Raw genomic sequence first — 13,465 nt, forward strand, 5'->3', positions numbered from 1 at the left:
TAGCCTACTTTGGGGAAATGGTTTTACCCTAGACCAGTGAGGGACCATAGTATGGTAACTCGATTTACCTTGTTTTGCAATATAAAAGAGAATTTATGAAACCATTTCAAAAGTTATATACAAAGGCATTTAAAAAGTCGTGTAATATCCTCCGATAACACTGGAGTTCACATTTTAAAATTCCACGTATTTCAATTAGCTTAGTTAATGAAGGATTAAATTCAGATACAATCTAAGCTATGTTAAGGCTTTCCATCAAATTGCGCCCTTCTGACTTATTTTTCCTCACACTCCATCACAACCTGTTCCGATGGTTCATATCGCTATGATGGAAAAATGTAGGGAAAACTGTCTGAAAACTACAGTATAGTATAGTAGATTATACAGTCCAACAGAACACGTATCCCCTGCTATATTGGACACATTTAGGGGAAACTGGCTATCGGAATGGTGAGGATCAGCTTATTCTAACACAGTCAACAGTTCCTTTGTGCCTCCAAACAAAACACTGAAGTGGGCACATGTGCGACTACACCACAGTTCACTTTATACATTAGGATGACTTGTCACAATTAAGTGATACAGTGAATCCATTAACAACAGAGACAGCAATTTTTCTCTGCACGAATGGATGGATAACCAATCAATCACTCTTTTATTTATTCTCTTTTAATATAAAACAAGCAAATGACATATACAATACAAACAAATAAATACTCGTATATACAGTTCATGTGTTCCCCATGCTATAGTACACCCTTTTGGTCCTCGTGAGAGCGCTGGTGGAAGACAAAGGAGACAGCAGCGTCCCAAGAGGCTTTCAACACTTGGTCCCTCAGGCCCTTCTTGTCAAAGCAGTGGTTCCAATGGGAGAGGTTGCTGGTACAGTCACCGTCATCTGCAGGAGGGCGAACCTCCCTACCATTCACACAGCGACGACAGCGAAACCTAAAAACACCACAAGAGGGAGGAAGAGAGGCGGATTCAATACCCTCCCATCATACATTATTATGTATGACAAGATGAAAGCTAGAGGGGGCCTGATGTAAAAACACTTTGAATCTACACATTGTTATACATCTGGCCCCCACAGTGTCACTTCATTGAAATATTAAACTACATGACCCCTGTTTGTGTGTTCCAAAACGAACAAAACAAGGTAAATAAATGCGTAAAATGGCTGATGATTCATGATTACTTTCTGGAAATATATAACATTCGGAAAAACTTGGGTCACTCACCATGAATAAAGATCTGATTTTGAACACAGAACTTCAGATAATTAAAAAAATTAAGTGTTTATCCGCATGTTTTTGTGTTCTTCTTGATTATGTGGTACTATTTGTCATAGAACAAAACATTCTCTTACTCTTTCCTATATGCCACAAGATATGGATTTTTTTTTTTACAAAAACAAAGAAAAGAAAAAGCTTCCAACTTTGAGGTCCTCTGGATTCATTTCAATACATTTGAGTAGTTATTTAGTAACCTTGTGTGTGAGAGACCCTGTAACAATCTACATGTGTGTTAATCGATATAAAGAAACGTAAACTTTCTCAGCCGGTTAAAAAGCATTAACAACTTGTAAGGGGAAAATTATCAACATCATTTAGTTTTACTTGTCATGTGTGTCGCTGGTGGTCTCCTCATTGAGAGTGAAGAGTTCCCTGAGTTCTCCCAGAGAGAAGTGTCGCTCTACGTCCTGCTCCTCGTCCACCACACAGCTGCTCAGGGCTTTCTTATGGGCCTGCCTCTGCAGGATCTTCTCCTCAATCGTCCCTGTCTATCAGCACACAAACACTCAAGTCAATCTCAAAAGCACAGCGTTGCTCTGAAACCTCGATTATGAAGTCCTGAACTTTGTTTAAACACTGTATCAATTGGAAAAAAGTAAATGTATCTACAGTAAATGAAAATATTATTGTGTATAACTTTAAAGGTGGAGTCAGTGATTCTAGAGAACGCTTGGTACCAAAATCCCTTTTCGTTAAAATCAGTGAATATCTACTCGCCATCTACACGTACGTACTGTGTGTGCGCGCTGAAAATAATCTGGTGTTAATACACAGCCTAGGCTCTGTTTTTTTTTCAGCACACAGACAGTAATGAAAGTAAGACATATTCACAGATTGACAAAAAAGAAAGTGATTTGACAACAAACGTTCTGCAGAATTGCTGATTCCACCTTTAAAACATAAAATAATAATAAGTGGTGATGGTTTGTTGTAAGTTATGTCTTCATACTATGAGCTACGTTGTACTCACCGAGAGCAGCCTATAGATGTAGCAGGTCTTCTTCTGGCCGTCTCTCCACACCCGTGCCATCGCCTGCTCGTCATTGGCTGGGTTCCAATCAGGGTCAAACATGACCAAGCGATTTGCACCAATCAGATTCAGGCCACACCCACCAGCCTTGCTGCTCAGCATGAAGATGAACTCTGGGTTCTGAGAAACACATGGATTTCAGATGCTGTTCAACTGATTTCTCAAAAGCTCACAGTCACAAATGTGTGGTTTAAAAACGTTTCAGTACTCACAGATGGAGTATTGAATTTTTCCACAACCTTGGCCCTTTTCTTGATGGACATGGTCCCATCCAGTCGAACATAGAGGTACCTGTTGAAAACCAAGATGAGGGTTGCTGCACACTTAAAACTGACAAATCACATAATAAAGACACAATGGAAGTAAGTTTCACGAAAAGCACCTTCTAGATCTGCACAGCTTTTCAAAGAGGTCCAGTGTTTGAGTGTAGTTGGATACGAGCACCACCTTGTCACTAGTTGTACTCCTCGTCATTGCCAAGATGTAGTCAAGAACAAGCATTTTGCCTGGAACAAAAAAGAAACAATTTCTTACCCACAAAACAGGAAGATACAACTCTTAAAAACGTCCTTCTTGTAGAAAGCGAGTCAACAGGAGCCATCATGCTGTATATCTGGATAATCATTTTTTTCACACCTTCAAAGCTGTATTGTATATTGTATACATTATTACCCGAGAGCTGAGGCTCCACAGCTTTAGTGCAGTAGCCAGGTGGAAACAGATCCAGTGCCCCTTCAAAGCCCTCCTCTCTCTCCACACATTTATCATAGATGAGAGCTGGGTCTGGAACACAGAACAGTGATGAGTACTTTAATCAAGCAGATAATTTTAAATAAGCATATTGATAATCTATGCCATGAAAGACAACCAGTCAGAATCCTCATCCACAGTCTCTTCCATTTTGTGCGTTACATTTGTGCATTTATTTGAGTAAACTATGATGTACGACGCAATATTGCATGTATTTGTACTTCTATGTATTGTAATACTTACGATTGCACAGTTTCTTGAGTGATGTGATGGAAGACAGGGAGGAGACACTTATCTTGCCCTCTTGTAATGCCTCAATGGGTTTGGCTTGCTTCAGGAAGCGCTTATACAACTCAGTCTGCAGAGGAGTCAGCCTGCAGGGAAACAGTCACAGCCCCATTCATTCATCTTTCTACACATTTAAATCAAATATCTCTTTTCAGACAAAAATACGAGGACAATTTACACTTTCATTTTATCATATTGACAGCAGGGTTTAAAATGGAAGCACAATACTTTTTGATGCGCCTGGTACCATATTTTTCAACGCTATTTCAATTTAGATGAAGGTCTTTTTACATGTTTGTCTTGAAATAGTTTTCTAAACTAATGTAGTCCTAGTTTGGTTAAGGTTTTTGAAAGAAAAACATGTAAGGGACACAAAGTATAATTTTTGTATTGGTACTTAAACTGGACACAACAAACATCTCGTAAATATTCCATCGTGGCTTTTGCGTCAAAACCGAGCAAAAAAAAACTGAGGCAATCCTCTTACCTGCAACACACAACCTGCTCAATCTTCACAGGCAGATATTTAGACAGGATATCAGATGTTCTCCTGATCAAACACCTGTTGAGGCAGAACATGCTCGGTATTACACAGGGACAAAGACAGTTAGATACAATCAAAGAAATATGAATGATCCAAAACACTTTTTGCTATAGCACTGATATAGGAAAAAATCTAAAAGGAATATTTAAAAAGGAAGTCAGAGAGCAGAATACAATAAATAAATAAATAGACAAATTGTAGTGACTGACCAATGATATGTACAGAAATGTGTCTTTTGGGGGTTTATGTGGTTTTTATATGGTTTGAAGCAGCTGAACATTAAACAGAACAGATAACTACTGGAACAAGTTTTAAAACAGGATGAAGTTTAAAAAGAAACTTTTAACAGCCTCAATTAAGTTTAGTTAATAAAAAAATAAATTATTGATTTAAATAACACAATATTTAGAAAACAATTAAAGCAGCACAAAGGAATCTTGAATGTCCTAAGTGATTATTTGTTTGCAATTCAATTGCAGGTAGACTGGTTTTGAAACTAAGTTCCTTAGCTTGTAGTGACCATAATAACTAAGGAAATTAAACGAGAAAAAAAAATATATATATATATTTTAGCAAAAACAACATAAGAATAAAACAACCTGTACGTGTGGTTTGAGCTCACCTGTTAACAATTTTGATCAGCTCTTTGAGTTTCTCCTCTCCAGTCTGTCGGTCTTTGTCACTGGCATCTGAATCGCGACCCTTGAGGATGGGAAGCTCAAATCGTTTCTTGAACTCCTGGGCTGTACCTGTCATCCAGGTGGAAAAACACAAGGAAAGGGGATCACGACAAACAGCAGAAATAACTGTGTTTCAGCCGTTTTATGTGTGTGGTGGAGCTGCTTACCAAGGATCCCAGCATTGACAAAGTGGACCAAGCTGAAGTACTCCAGCAGGTCGTTCTGGATGGGTGTGCCCGATATCAGCACTCTCCTCTGGGCACTCATGGCATTCAGGGCCTGGTACGTCTGGTTGTCAGAGTTCTTCAGCCGATGGCCCTGCAGCACACACAACTTATGTTACATCATCGCGTCAACAACTGGACGTAACAGCTTTAAAGTGTCATGGAGGAGATGAAATACCTCGTCACAGATGACCAGTCCAACTTTGCCCTTGTGCAGAACCCCAGCGTGCAGCCGAAACGTCTCGTACGAAATGATCAGAATCGGCGTTGGAGCTCTTCTACCATACTGAGACATGAAGTTCACTAGAAATCACAGAAAACAAACCAGTTACTAGGCAGAAAATGACTAAACTTGAATATTTTCCAAAAATCCTGCAATAAGGGCTGAGGTTATCGGTCGGTTTAATAACCCCCATGTTGGTTAAATCAAATGTTACACAAAATAATGATTACTTTAAAATAAAGGAAATATATATATATAGTTATCTGCTGGCAGTATGTAATGATACATTATAAACATGTTGGGGACATTCACATTTTACACTGGGATTTGTTCTATTGTTCATTTCTTTAGCTGCTTTGCTTTGTTTTGATTTAACCACAAGATGGTGCTACAACATTTGAAGCATAGAAGAGTAACAATACAGGCGAGAGAGACAGAGGCCTGCCTATTGAATGCAATTTTCTTAAAGGATACCTTGTATGAGGTTTGAAAATGTATTCAAAAGATGTTTTCAACACACTATTACTGTTTGTCCACTGATGTAAGCTGAAACACTCGACATTAAATGCTGCAAAAATACTTCATAAAGCATAAGTGTGTGAAGAAAGGGTATAAAATGGCCAGATTTATTTTGAAGTCTGCTGTATTTATCATGACAGAAATGAAAAGGGATTAAACTACCTAGTTGTCTATCGATCTCGTCCTTTGAACCTCCGTCAATGGCCACCGGTGTGACGCGTCCTCCCAGCCACTTCCCTACTTCATTGTACCAGTTGCGCACCAGACTGGAAGGTGAAACCACGATGACCTTGTCTATCTCGGCCGTAGTGTCGGGGCTTTGACGTAGCAGGGTCCACACCAGGGCGATACACTGCAGAGTCTTGCCCAGGCCCATCTCGTCAGCCATGATGCAGCCGTACGATCCCGGGATGCGTCTGCCCGTCACACACTCCCACAGGAATTTCACCCCCTCGAAAGGAATGCAAGACATTTTCCATTTTTATTTATAAAGAAAATAAATCTTAACTCGTGGTCTCGTCAAAGAATGTAATGACTTCTCAATCCATTCCTGATGAGAGAAATGTAACACTGTTTACTTAAACACAAGATTCTTCAAACCTACTGTTTGTCGGAATTTCTTTTTAATATTAAATTTTTTTCAGGAGAGTTTAGGGGAAAACAATCTTGGGTTTACCTCTCTCTGATGGGGTCTCAGCACTTTTCCTAACACTGGATCCACAACAACATGGACTGGTAGTTTCTCTCTGCGCAGGAAAAGAACCGTTTTGTTAGACATTTCTCTTTATCACAAAAACTCCCAAGCGCCAATATAGCAATGCCTACAAATGTTAGGGAGTATTTCTCAGGGCTGCAAATCCATAAATTGATGAACATTACACATTTAAAAGGGATTGCATTTTGCAGTACCTACTGTAATCTAACACACAAACTTGGTTCACACAGCTTCAACCTTTTCACTGGAGATCAAGTTAAAGATTTAAAAGATGGAGTCAGCGATTCTGGGGAAATGCTTGTTCACAAAATCACTTTCTCAAAATCAGTGAATATCTACTTAAGATCCCCTACCTATCCGTACTGTGTGTCTGTGCTGAAAATAAGATCTGGTGTTAATACACATTCTAGGCCCTGTAAATATTAGGTGCGGTGGCAACTTTGTTCACATACCCTTTGTTTACATACCAGTTTACAGAGCCTAGGCTGTGTATTAACACCAGATTATTTTTTCAGTGCACACAAAGTACGGACAGGTAGCGGATGGTGAGGAGATACTATTCACTGATTTTGACAAATTATTTTGACAACAAGCATTCTCCAGAATCGCTGACTCCACCTTTAATGGAGGGAAGGGTCCCACCTGATTTGACACATGAGTGAACCTACTTGTCAGCTTTGATCAAGTCATGAGCGCTAAGGGTCGGAGGCTCATAAAGAACCAAAGCGTCTTCTGCGAAGGGATCGTGAAGGGCTTTCCGTACTCCGGCACGTTTTAGACCAAGTGCCCTGAGTCCCAGAACTCCTGTGGGTAAAAAAAATCAAGACACTCATTGCCTTTTGTATCAGACACGAAAGACAAGCTGTAGTGACAAAGAAAAAAATGTTACCTGTGTAATTTTGAATAGGAATTTTAAATGGCTTGGAGAGGATACTTCGGATAAATGCTTCCTGTGAAAAAAATTTAAATAAAAAAGTCAAGTCCAGTCATGGCATGAAATTGAAACCATAACAAAATGTGACAGATTAGATTTGACAGAGCAGTCAACAGTGCTTACATGTTTGTCTCCGTCCATACACGCAGGCCGGTTGTTCAGCTGTGTCAGAGGCTTTCTGAAGGGAGATATATGGCTCTCTATCTTCTCTTTAGCACCTTTTTTTCTTCTCTCCTGTAAAATGCATTACACAAATGTTTCACCCTCTAAATCATACCGTTTTACCTTTTTTCTTGACGACTTGGATGGGCAAAAGAATGGCAAAATAAAAGGCATGAACAGTACATGTTAGATCATTCATTATAAAACAGCAGCAACACTCGTTAAATACATTTTTGAGTGATTCAGCAATTAAGAATATACATGATACATGATTGTAAGATAGGCTATAGTTGGTATTATAAATAAACTTTTTTCTATACAAATAATTACTGCTAAGTGACTATTGCCGAATTGAAGAGTGGTTGCTTACGGTTCATGAGATGTCATAGGATCAAATATACACGGTCTGTATATATGTTTATAAGCAAGAAAACATCTAACTGCCATATTTATTGACAGAGTTTGGCTTACGGGTTTACAATCTCAATATGGGTGGTCAAGAAAGGTTTGTTGTTTTGAAGTCAGCTTTATATGTAGCTAACAGCTTTGAATGAAGCCTGGAATGTATAATAGTTACTTACAGTCATACATGTCCACTCTTCATCACCATCGGAATCACCTGGTTGCTTCCGTTTAGCAACCTGACTGGGAGCAAGACTCCTCCTCTGGAATTAGGATTTTATATATGGAGGATCCGCGTTAGACAGTAAAAGTTGGTTGTAATGTCCATGGTTGTAAACAACAGAATACAGTCTGTAGCAACATGGATATAAATAAAAGTAATTCGGCTTTCTTACCATTGTCTTTGTTTCCTCGCCTTGTCTTCTTTATTGAGATGTCTCTCCTCTCCGTGTTGCTATCGTTGGAATTGCTCCTTGTTACCCAGGGACAGTTAGCAGCTCTGCCTGCTTCATTTCCACAGCAGCGAGCACTCTTTGAGATTGTTTTGCTGTTAAAAGACAACCTGTAGGCGACTGACTTACAGAAAGTATGGCAAATAAAAGCTATTATTGTCAATGTTACCTCTGACATGCAACTCCAGTTTCCCTCTGTTTTGGTTGATTCCCGTCGGTATTGAAGTTCGCGCTAAATGTTGCACAACACTACGGCAAGCCAGAAAGTTCAAACCTGCCATGGCCGCGCGCTGGTCTTACATTGGTTTCTCATCAGGCCACCCAAATGCATTTCACATCCAGCAGACACTTTTTATATATCTTCATATTTAATAGCATACTTTTTTCTTATTTAAAAGAAAAAAACACACATTCTTGTATTATTGTTTGACAAAGAAGATAATGATCTAATAGGCTTTGGCCTAATTTTTGTTTTAAAACGAATATTAAATATGTATCGGCTACATAGAGGACTCGTGTAGGCCTATATGTAGGCTAGGCCTAGCTTCCTTCCGCTTGATCACATGCCAAATATTGTGGCGAGCTGTGATGTTTCTGTCGGTTGCTCCTGCAGTAAGAATAGGCTAGTTACAAACAGCATAAAACACACATACAAATAGTGACTCCTTCGTTTGATATTTCTAAGCAGCAATAAATAATGACACCTATTTAGGCTATATGACTGAGTGCTGGAGCATCTTTAATAGTGTCATTAATTATGGAGCTACAGAGCCCTGCTAAAGTGTATGGGAAATTTTAATGAATGAATGCACTAGAAATTAATCAAATTTGACAGAATTTAGTGGCCGTATAGTTTTTTTCACACTTTTTTTTAACTGTACTATTTATTCAAAATAGTATACCTTGTTATATAGAGAGATCACACATCCCCCTCCTGCATCTGGTTGGCATTCAAACAAATTGCATTGTGCTGAACAGGCTGGTAGTGTTTGTCATACTGTCTTTGATGGTGGTGGTAGTGGAAGTATAAACTGCTTTATCTATCAGTGAGGGAAATGTAGATGCTAAGTAATCAGGCAAATAATCTGCTTGGACATTCAAATACTGTTCACTGATCAAAGGGATGCAAGATGGTGTGGCATGCTCACTTCCCTATCAGCTAGGATTTCAATCAATAACAGTAGATTCATTTTTATGTTTCCTTGTTACTGTCATCTCCTCTACCATAGTAGCCTACTGGATACATTTATTAAATATTCAAATGTCAATGTCCCAAATAGGAAAATTAAAACATTGTAGAGAGGTAGAGGGTATGTTTCAATGTTGCCATGGATGCTTGTCTATTTCCAAAGAAAAATATGTTGCCATGCACCTCCTCACACTATTGATGGTACTTTGTCTTAAGTATTATCATCACTGGGCTGCTCTCTGTTCGACAACACTGTTGTGTTGCTTATATTTGAATCATGTTAAGTAGGAATTACAAATCAAGGAATTTGCCTGGGTAGTATTAGTGTATAACAATAAACATAGTTATTTTACTAAATATAGAGTAGGTACGATAACATTAAAATGTCATTATCATATAATAGAAATAACTGCAATGTATATGTAAAATATTTAATATTTGAAATGTGTATGTTTTTAAAATGAAAGGAGTCGTATAGTCTTTCAAATGTAAAGGATTGAATGTGCAAAATATTGACCAAGTATCATGCAAATGTTCAGAGAAGCTTTCCAATAAAATATTTGACCACCCTCAAGTTTGCTGATTAGTCGGTTCCTACTTTGAACCCGATACTTGTAGTACCGTCAATACAACAACAAAAAAACGAAATCCTATGCAGATAGAGTCAACTAAAAAAAATTATAGATTCCAGAATAGAAACACAATAATAGCCAGACTTTTTTTCATTTAGAATATTTTAATATCTATAATGTACAAAAATAGTGGTAGGAAGGCATTTAAGAATACATTGTCAACAATTCTGAATATATTCAAGATAATACAGTACCATGACATATATAAAGACTATGAACATTTCTTATATGAGGTTGTCTTTTTCTAAAGTTTTCAACAGCTAAATGTTGAACAATGACCTGACAGGCTCACGGAAGAATACTGTCTTATTAAATGGGTTGTGTCATACAGTAGGCTACAAGTCAGTTTTAGTATAGGAGCAGGGTAGTAGCCCTGGTTCAGCAGTGCACTGCAGACTGAGAGAGGTCAGAGAGAAGCCACTTTAGACTCGTCCAGAAGCGACTGTAGTCATGTCATATAGGGAATGCTCTTCTCAGTAACACTTTATTTGAAGACTTGCTCATTAGGGATTATAAGGGATCATAAGCATGTTTGTTTGTAACTGTATCTTGTCAAATCTTTTTTTAAATCGTTCAATTGGATCTTACTCTTTTCATTACTGGAGTGTGCTGACAGAAATATAACCAGACTTTTACAAAGTTTAATAGTATTTCAATAAATATAATTGAAAATATGAAAATAGACAGGAAGCTATTATAAATTGATTCAACAATTTGTTTACTGTCCTGCAATCTATTAGTTTATCCATAAAATGCATTGTCACTCCGCTGTATCCTTTGCATTCAAAAATATGCGTCAAATAATTATTTGAAAATATTCGAAGGACAAGTTAGTCATCTTTTTCTTTCTGCCTCGCAATGAATTTGTTTCTTCATACATTTACATTCAGGGTTTCCTTATGTGAATGCTTCATTCAAAATATCACTCTCTTCAGTGTGACAATCTGTAAGCAGCATGGTACCTTATACTAAACCAACTCACAGAGCAGAAGCAAGAGCTCTGATTGGCCTGTGTTATGTGTTGGCGAGGTGAGAACATTTGGAAGTTTGAACAGCTGATCAGAATTTAACACTGTACAAAGCTATTTATTCTTCTGGTGGCACACTCCAGACACTTCAGAATGAACACTGGGACTTGAGGATTGCTATAAGGCTGATGTCAAATTCAGTGAAAACACACTGACCCGATAATATCTATAATATCTAGATGTAATGGGTTTAATCATGTGTCAAAATGTACTTCAGTTAGTGTTACTCCCTTCCTGACTTAAAAAATAATTGTTTAAAAGATGCTTAATTGGAAAACATAAATATACATGGCCACTTCATCAATGATAAAGATAATCAAAACAGGTTCAACAGGTTTAATGCAAATAATGAATAAATAATAATAATTTAAACAATAAATAATCTTATGTACAGTAAGGCAACAAGATGCATAGCATCTCTCTATATAAGTTATAGGTACAGAGAAGTTTTGACTTGCACAGTGACAGAAGGCCTCAAAAACTATGTTTCTAGTGATAAACTGCATTGTATCACATTCACACAAGCTGACAGCATGACAGAGCCAGCATTTTTATCACTGCATCAACTTCTTCTACAGTTTCGTATACTGAAGTAATCTCTTTTACATATCACCTTTCTGTTTGGGTCAGGTACACATAGTGTCTTAAAGGGACACTCCAGAATTTTGTGTACGCTTATCCTTTCCTTGCATCTCTTCCCTATGTCCTTAGATTCAAGGATAAGACGCATGTGACCAACATGAGGAGACATTTCAGACGAATGCGAAGCACCCATTTTTAGTTTTTGTTTATCTAACCCCTTGGACACGACAAAGCAGAGGGAAACAGTTTGTCAAGTTCTGTAAAATGGGACATTTTTCCTCGTCCATTAAGTTCAAAGCTATCTGTCTTATCTACATGCGGTCAGATGTTACAATAAATGGTGGTTTACATCTGTGAAGTGTTGCCATAAAATACAGATATCAAGGTACTCTTTCCTTTGCCTTGATTTGAGAGACTGATCACAACTAATAGGCTAATGCATTGAGCTGTTCCAATAGGATTGTGTTTGGACCTTTATGTGTGATAATTATTTCTAAAGAATCAGTTTTGCCTCTAAACAATACAATCTCGTATTTGCTGTCATAAAAAAAAACAGTTGGTGAGTCGGTGTAGCAAATGTGAGATTGTGTCTGAGATCTGATGAAAGTATTCTTCAGATGATCGAGATGAACCACAAAAAAACTTTGGAGGTGGTTCAGTGAGCTGAATAGCGTGAGACAGAACCAACTGTAGGAATCAAAATATGTGGAGGTGTTTTGTCATCCCAGTGTTATCTGCAGAAACACACTCTTCAGAGATACATACTGCTAAGATACCAAGACAACAAAAACAGGCTAAAGCTTCACTTGGATATTCTTAGAGTTGTTTTCAATGCAGCTGAACACATAAAACTTGACTGAATGTTGAATTAGAGCGCTTGCATTTACAAACTAAATGGAATACCATACAGAATGTGATACTGATACTCCATTGTAAACTTTCTCTACGTTTAGGGTCCAAAATGGTTTTTTTTATTGGTCAGATGTGGTAGGACTGGAAACTGGACCTTCTTTTTTGTGTCAAGCTATTTGGTCCACTTAAGTTTTTGAAGTCTCATAAAAATCTGCAGTACAGACGGGTGGAAAAAAATCTTGTACCTAATGTTTGAAATATTATTAAAAGTGCAATAAGCATGTGCATGAACACTCATCATGCTTTTTACACCCAGAGCCAACATTTAGTGTCAATGAAAGTAGTGTGAAATGTAATAAATGAAGTAATAAATGCACATAATGTAGTAATTGCAGATACTGAAATAAAAAGTGTCACCTGCATATAGCGTATTAGAAGAGCACCATAATGGTAGTTCTTTTTCTGTGTAGAGAGTAATACATTTAAATATAACATTATAATTTCAGTTGCATTTTGTCATGAAAAATGTAATAATACATATTGTAATAACAAGCCAAAATATTTTGATAAGGAAGGACAAAAACATCGTTTTGTACACCTTAAACTATGTTAATATTGACGTGGCTCTGATATTGTGTTTTTTTGCACTTAAAATACACTTAATCATTTACTAAATCATTTGGCTCATTGCTACAATATACTTTGTGCTAAGAGGTTACATTCAAAATAGCTACTAACAATTAAAAAGTAAAAAAGTTAACCTTATAACGTACATTTCGTACAACATTTTATTGCGATGTGTGCTCAACGTTTTAATGATAGGAAGTTTGTTATAGTATCAGTTTATATTAACCTTAACCCTGATCTCTCCTTAACCAGTGGTAACCATGCTAGGATATTTGATTTTATGGCCATTTTCTCTGCCATTATCAATTTATTTTCCATTTCACATTGTCTGAAGTTG

General features: G+C 37.5%; 1 protein-coding gene across 1 annotated transcript; it reads right to left on the minus strand.

Moving 5' to 3' along the window:
* Nucleotides 1-746: 746 nt before the first annotated feature.
* rad54l (RAD54 like) lies at nucleotides 747-8,024 on the minus strand (the record flags this gene model as incomplete). Its single annotated transcript, XM_080032832.1, has 17 exons — nucleotides 7,946-8,024; nucleotides 7,326-7,436; nucleotides 7,158-7,218; nucleotides 6,937-7,072; nucleotides 6,230-6,299; nucleotides 5,716-6,004; nucleotides 4,990-5,114; nucleotides 4,755-4,905; nucleotides 4,530-4,656; nucleotides 3,851-3,925; nucleotides 3,319-3,449; nucleotides 2,998-3,108; nucleotides 2,708-2,831; nucleotides 2,538-2,616; nucleotides 2,266-2,445; nucleotides 1,620-1,783; nucleotides 747-948 (listed from the first exon to the last, which is right to left on the minus strand). The coding sequence occupies exons 1-17, from the start codon at nucleotides 7,949-7,951 to the stop codon at nucleotides 747-749; spliced, it is 2,142 nt and encodes a 713-aa protein (XP_079888958.1). The 5' UTR covers nucleotides 7,952-8,024.
* Nucleotides 8,025-13,465: the final 5,441 nt, after the last annotated feature.

Source organism: Ammodytes marinus, assembly GCF_949987685.1.
Source record: "Ammodytes marinus genome assembly, chromosome: 8".
Lineage (NCBI taxonomy): Eukaryota > Metazoa > Chordata > Actinopteri > Uranoscopiformes > Ammodytidae > Ammodytes > Ammodytes marinus.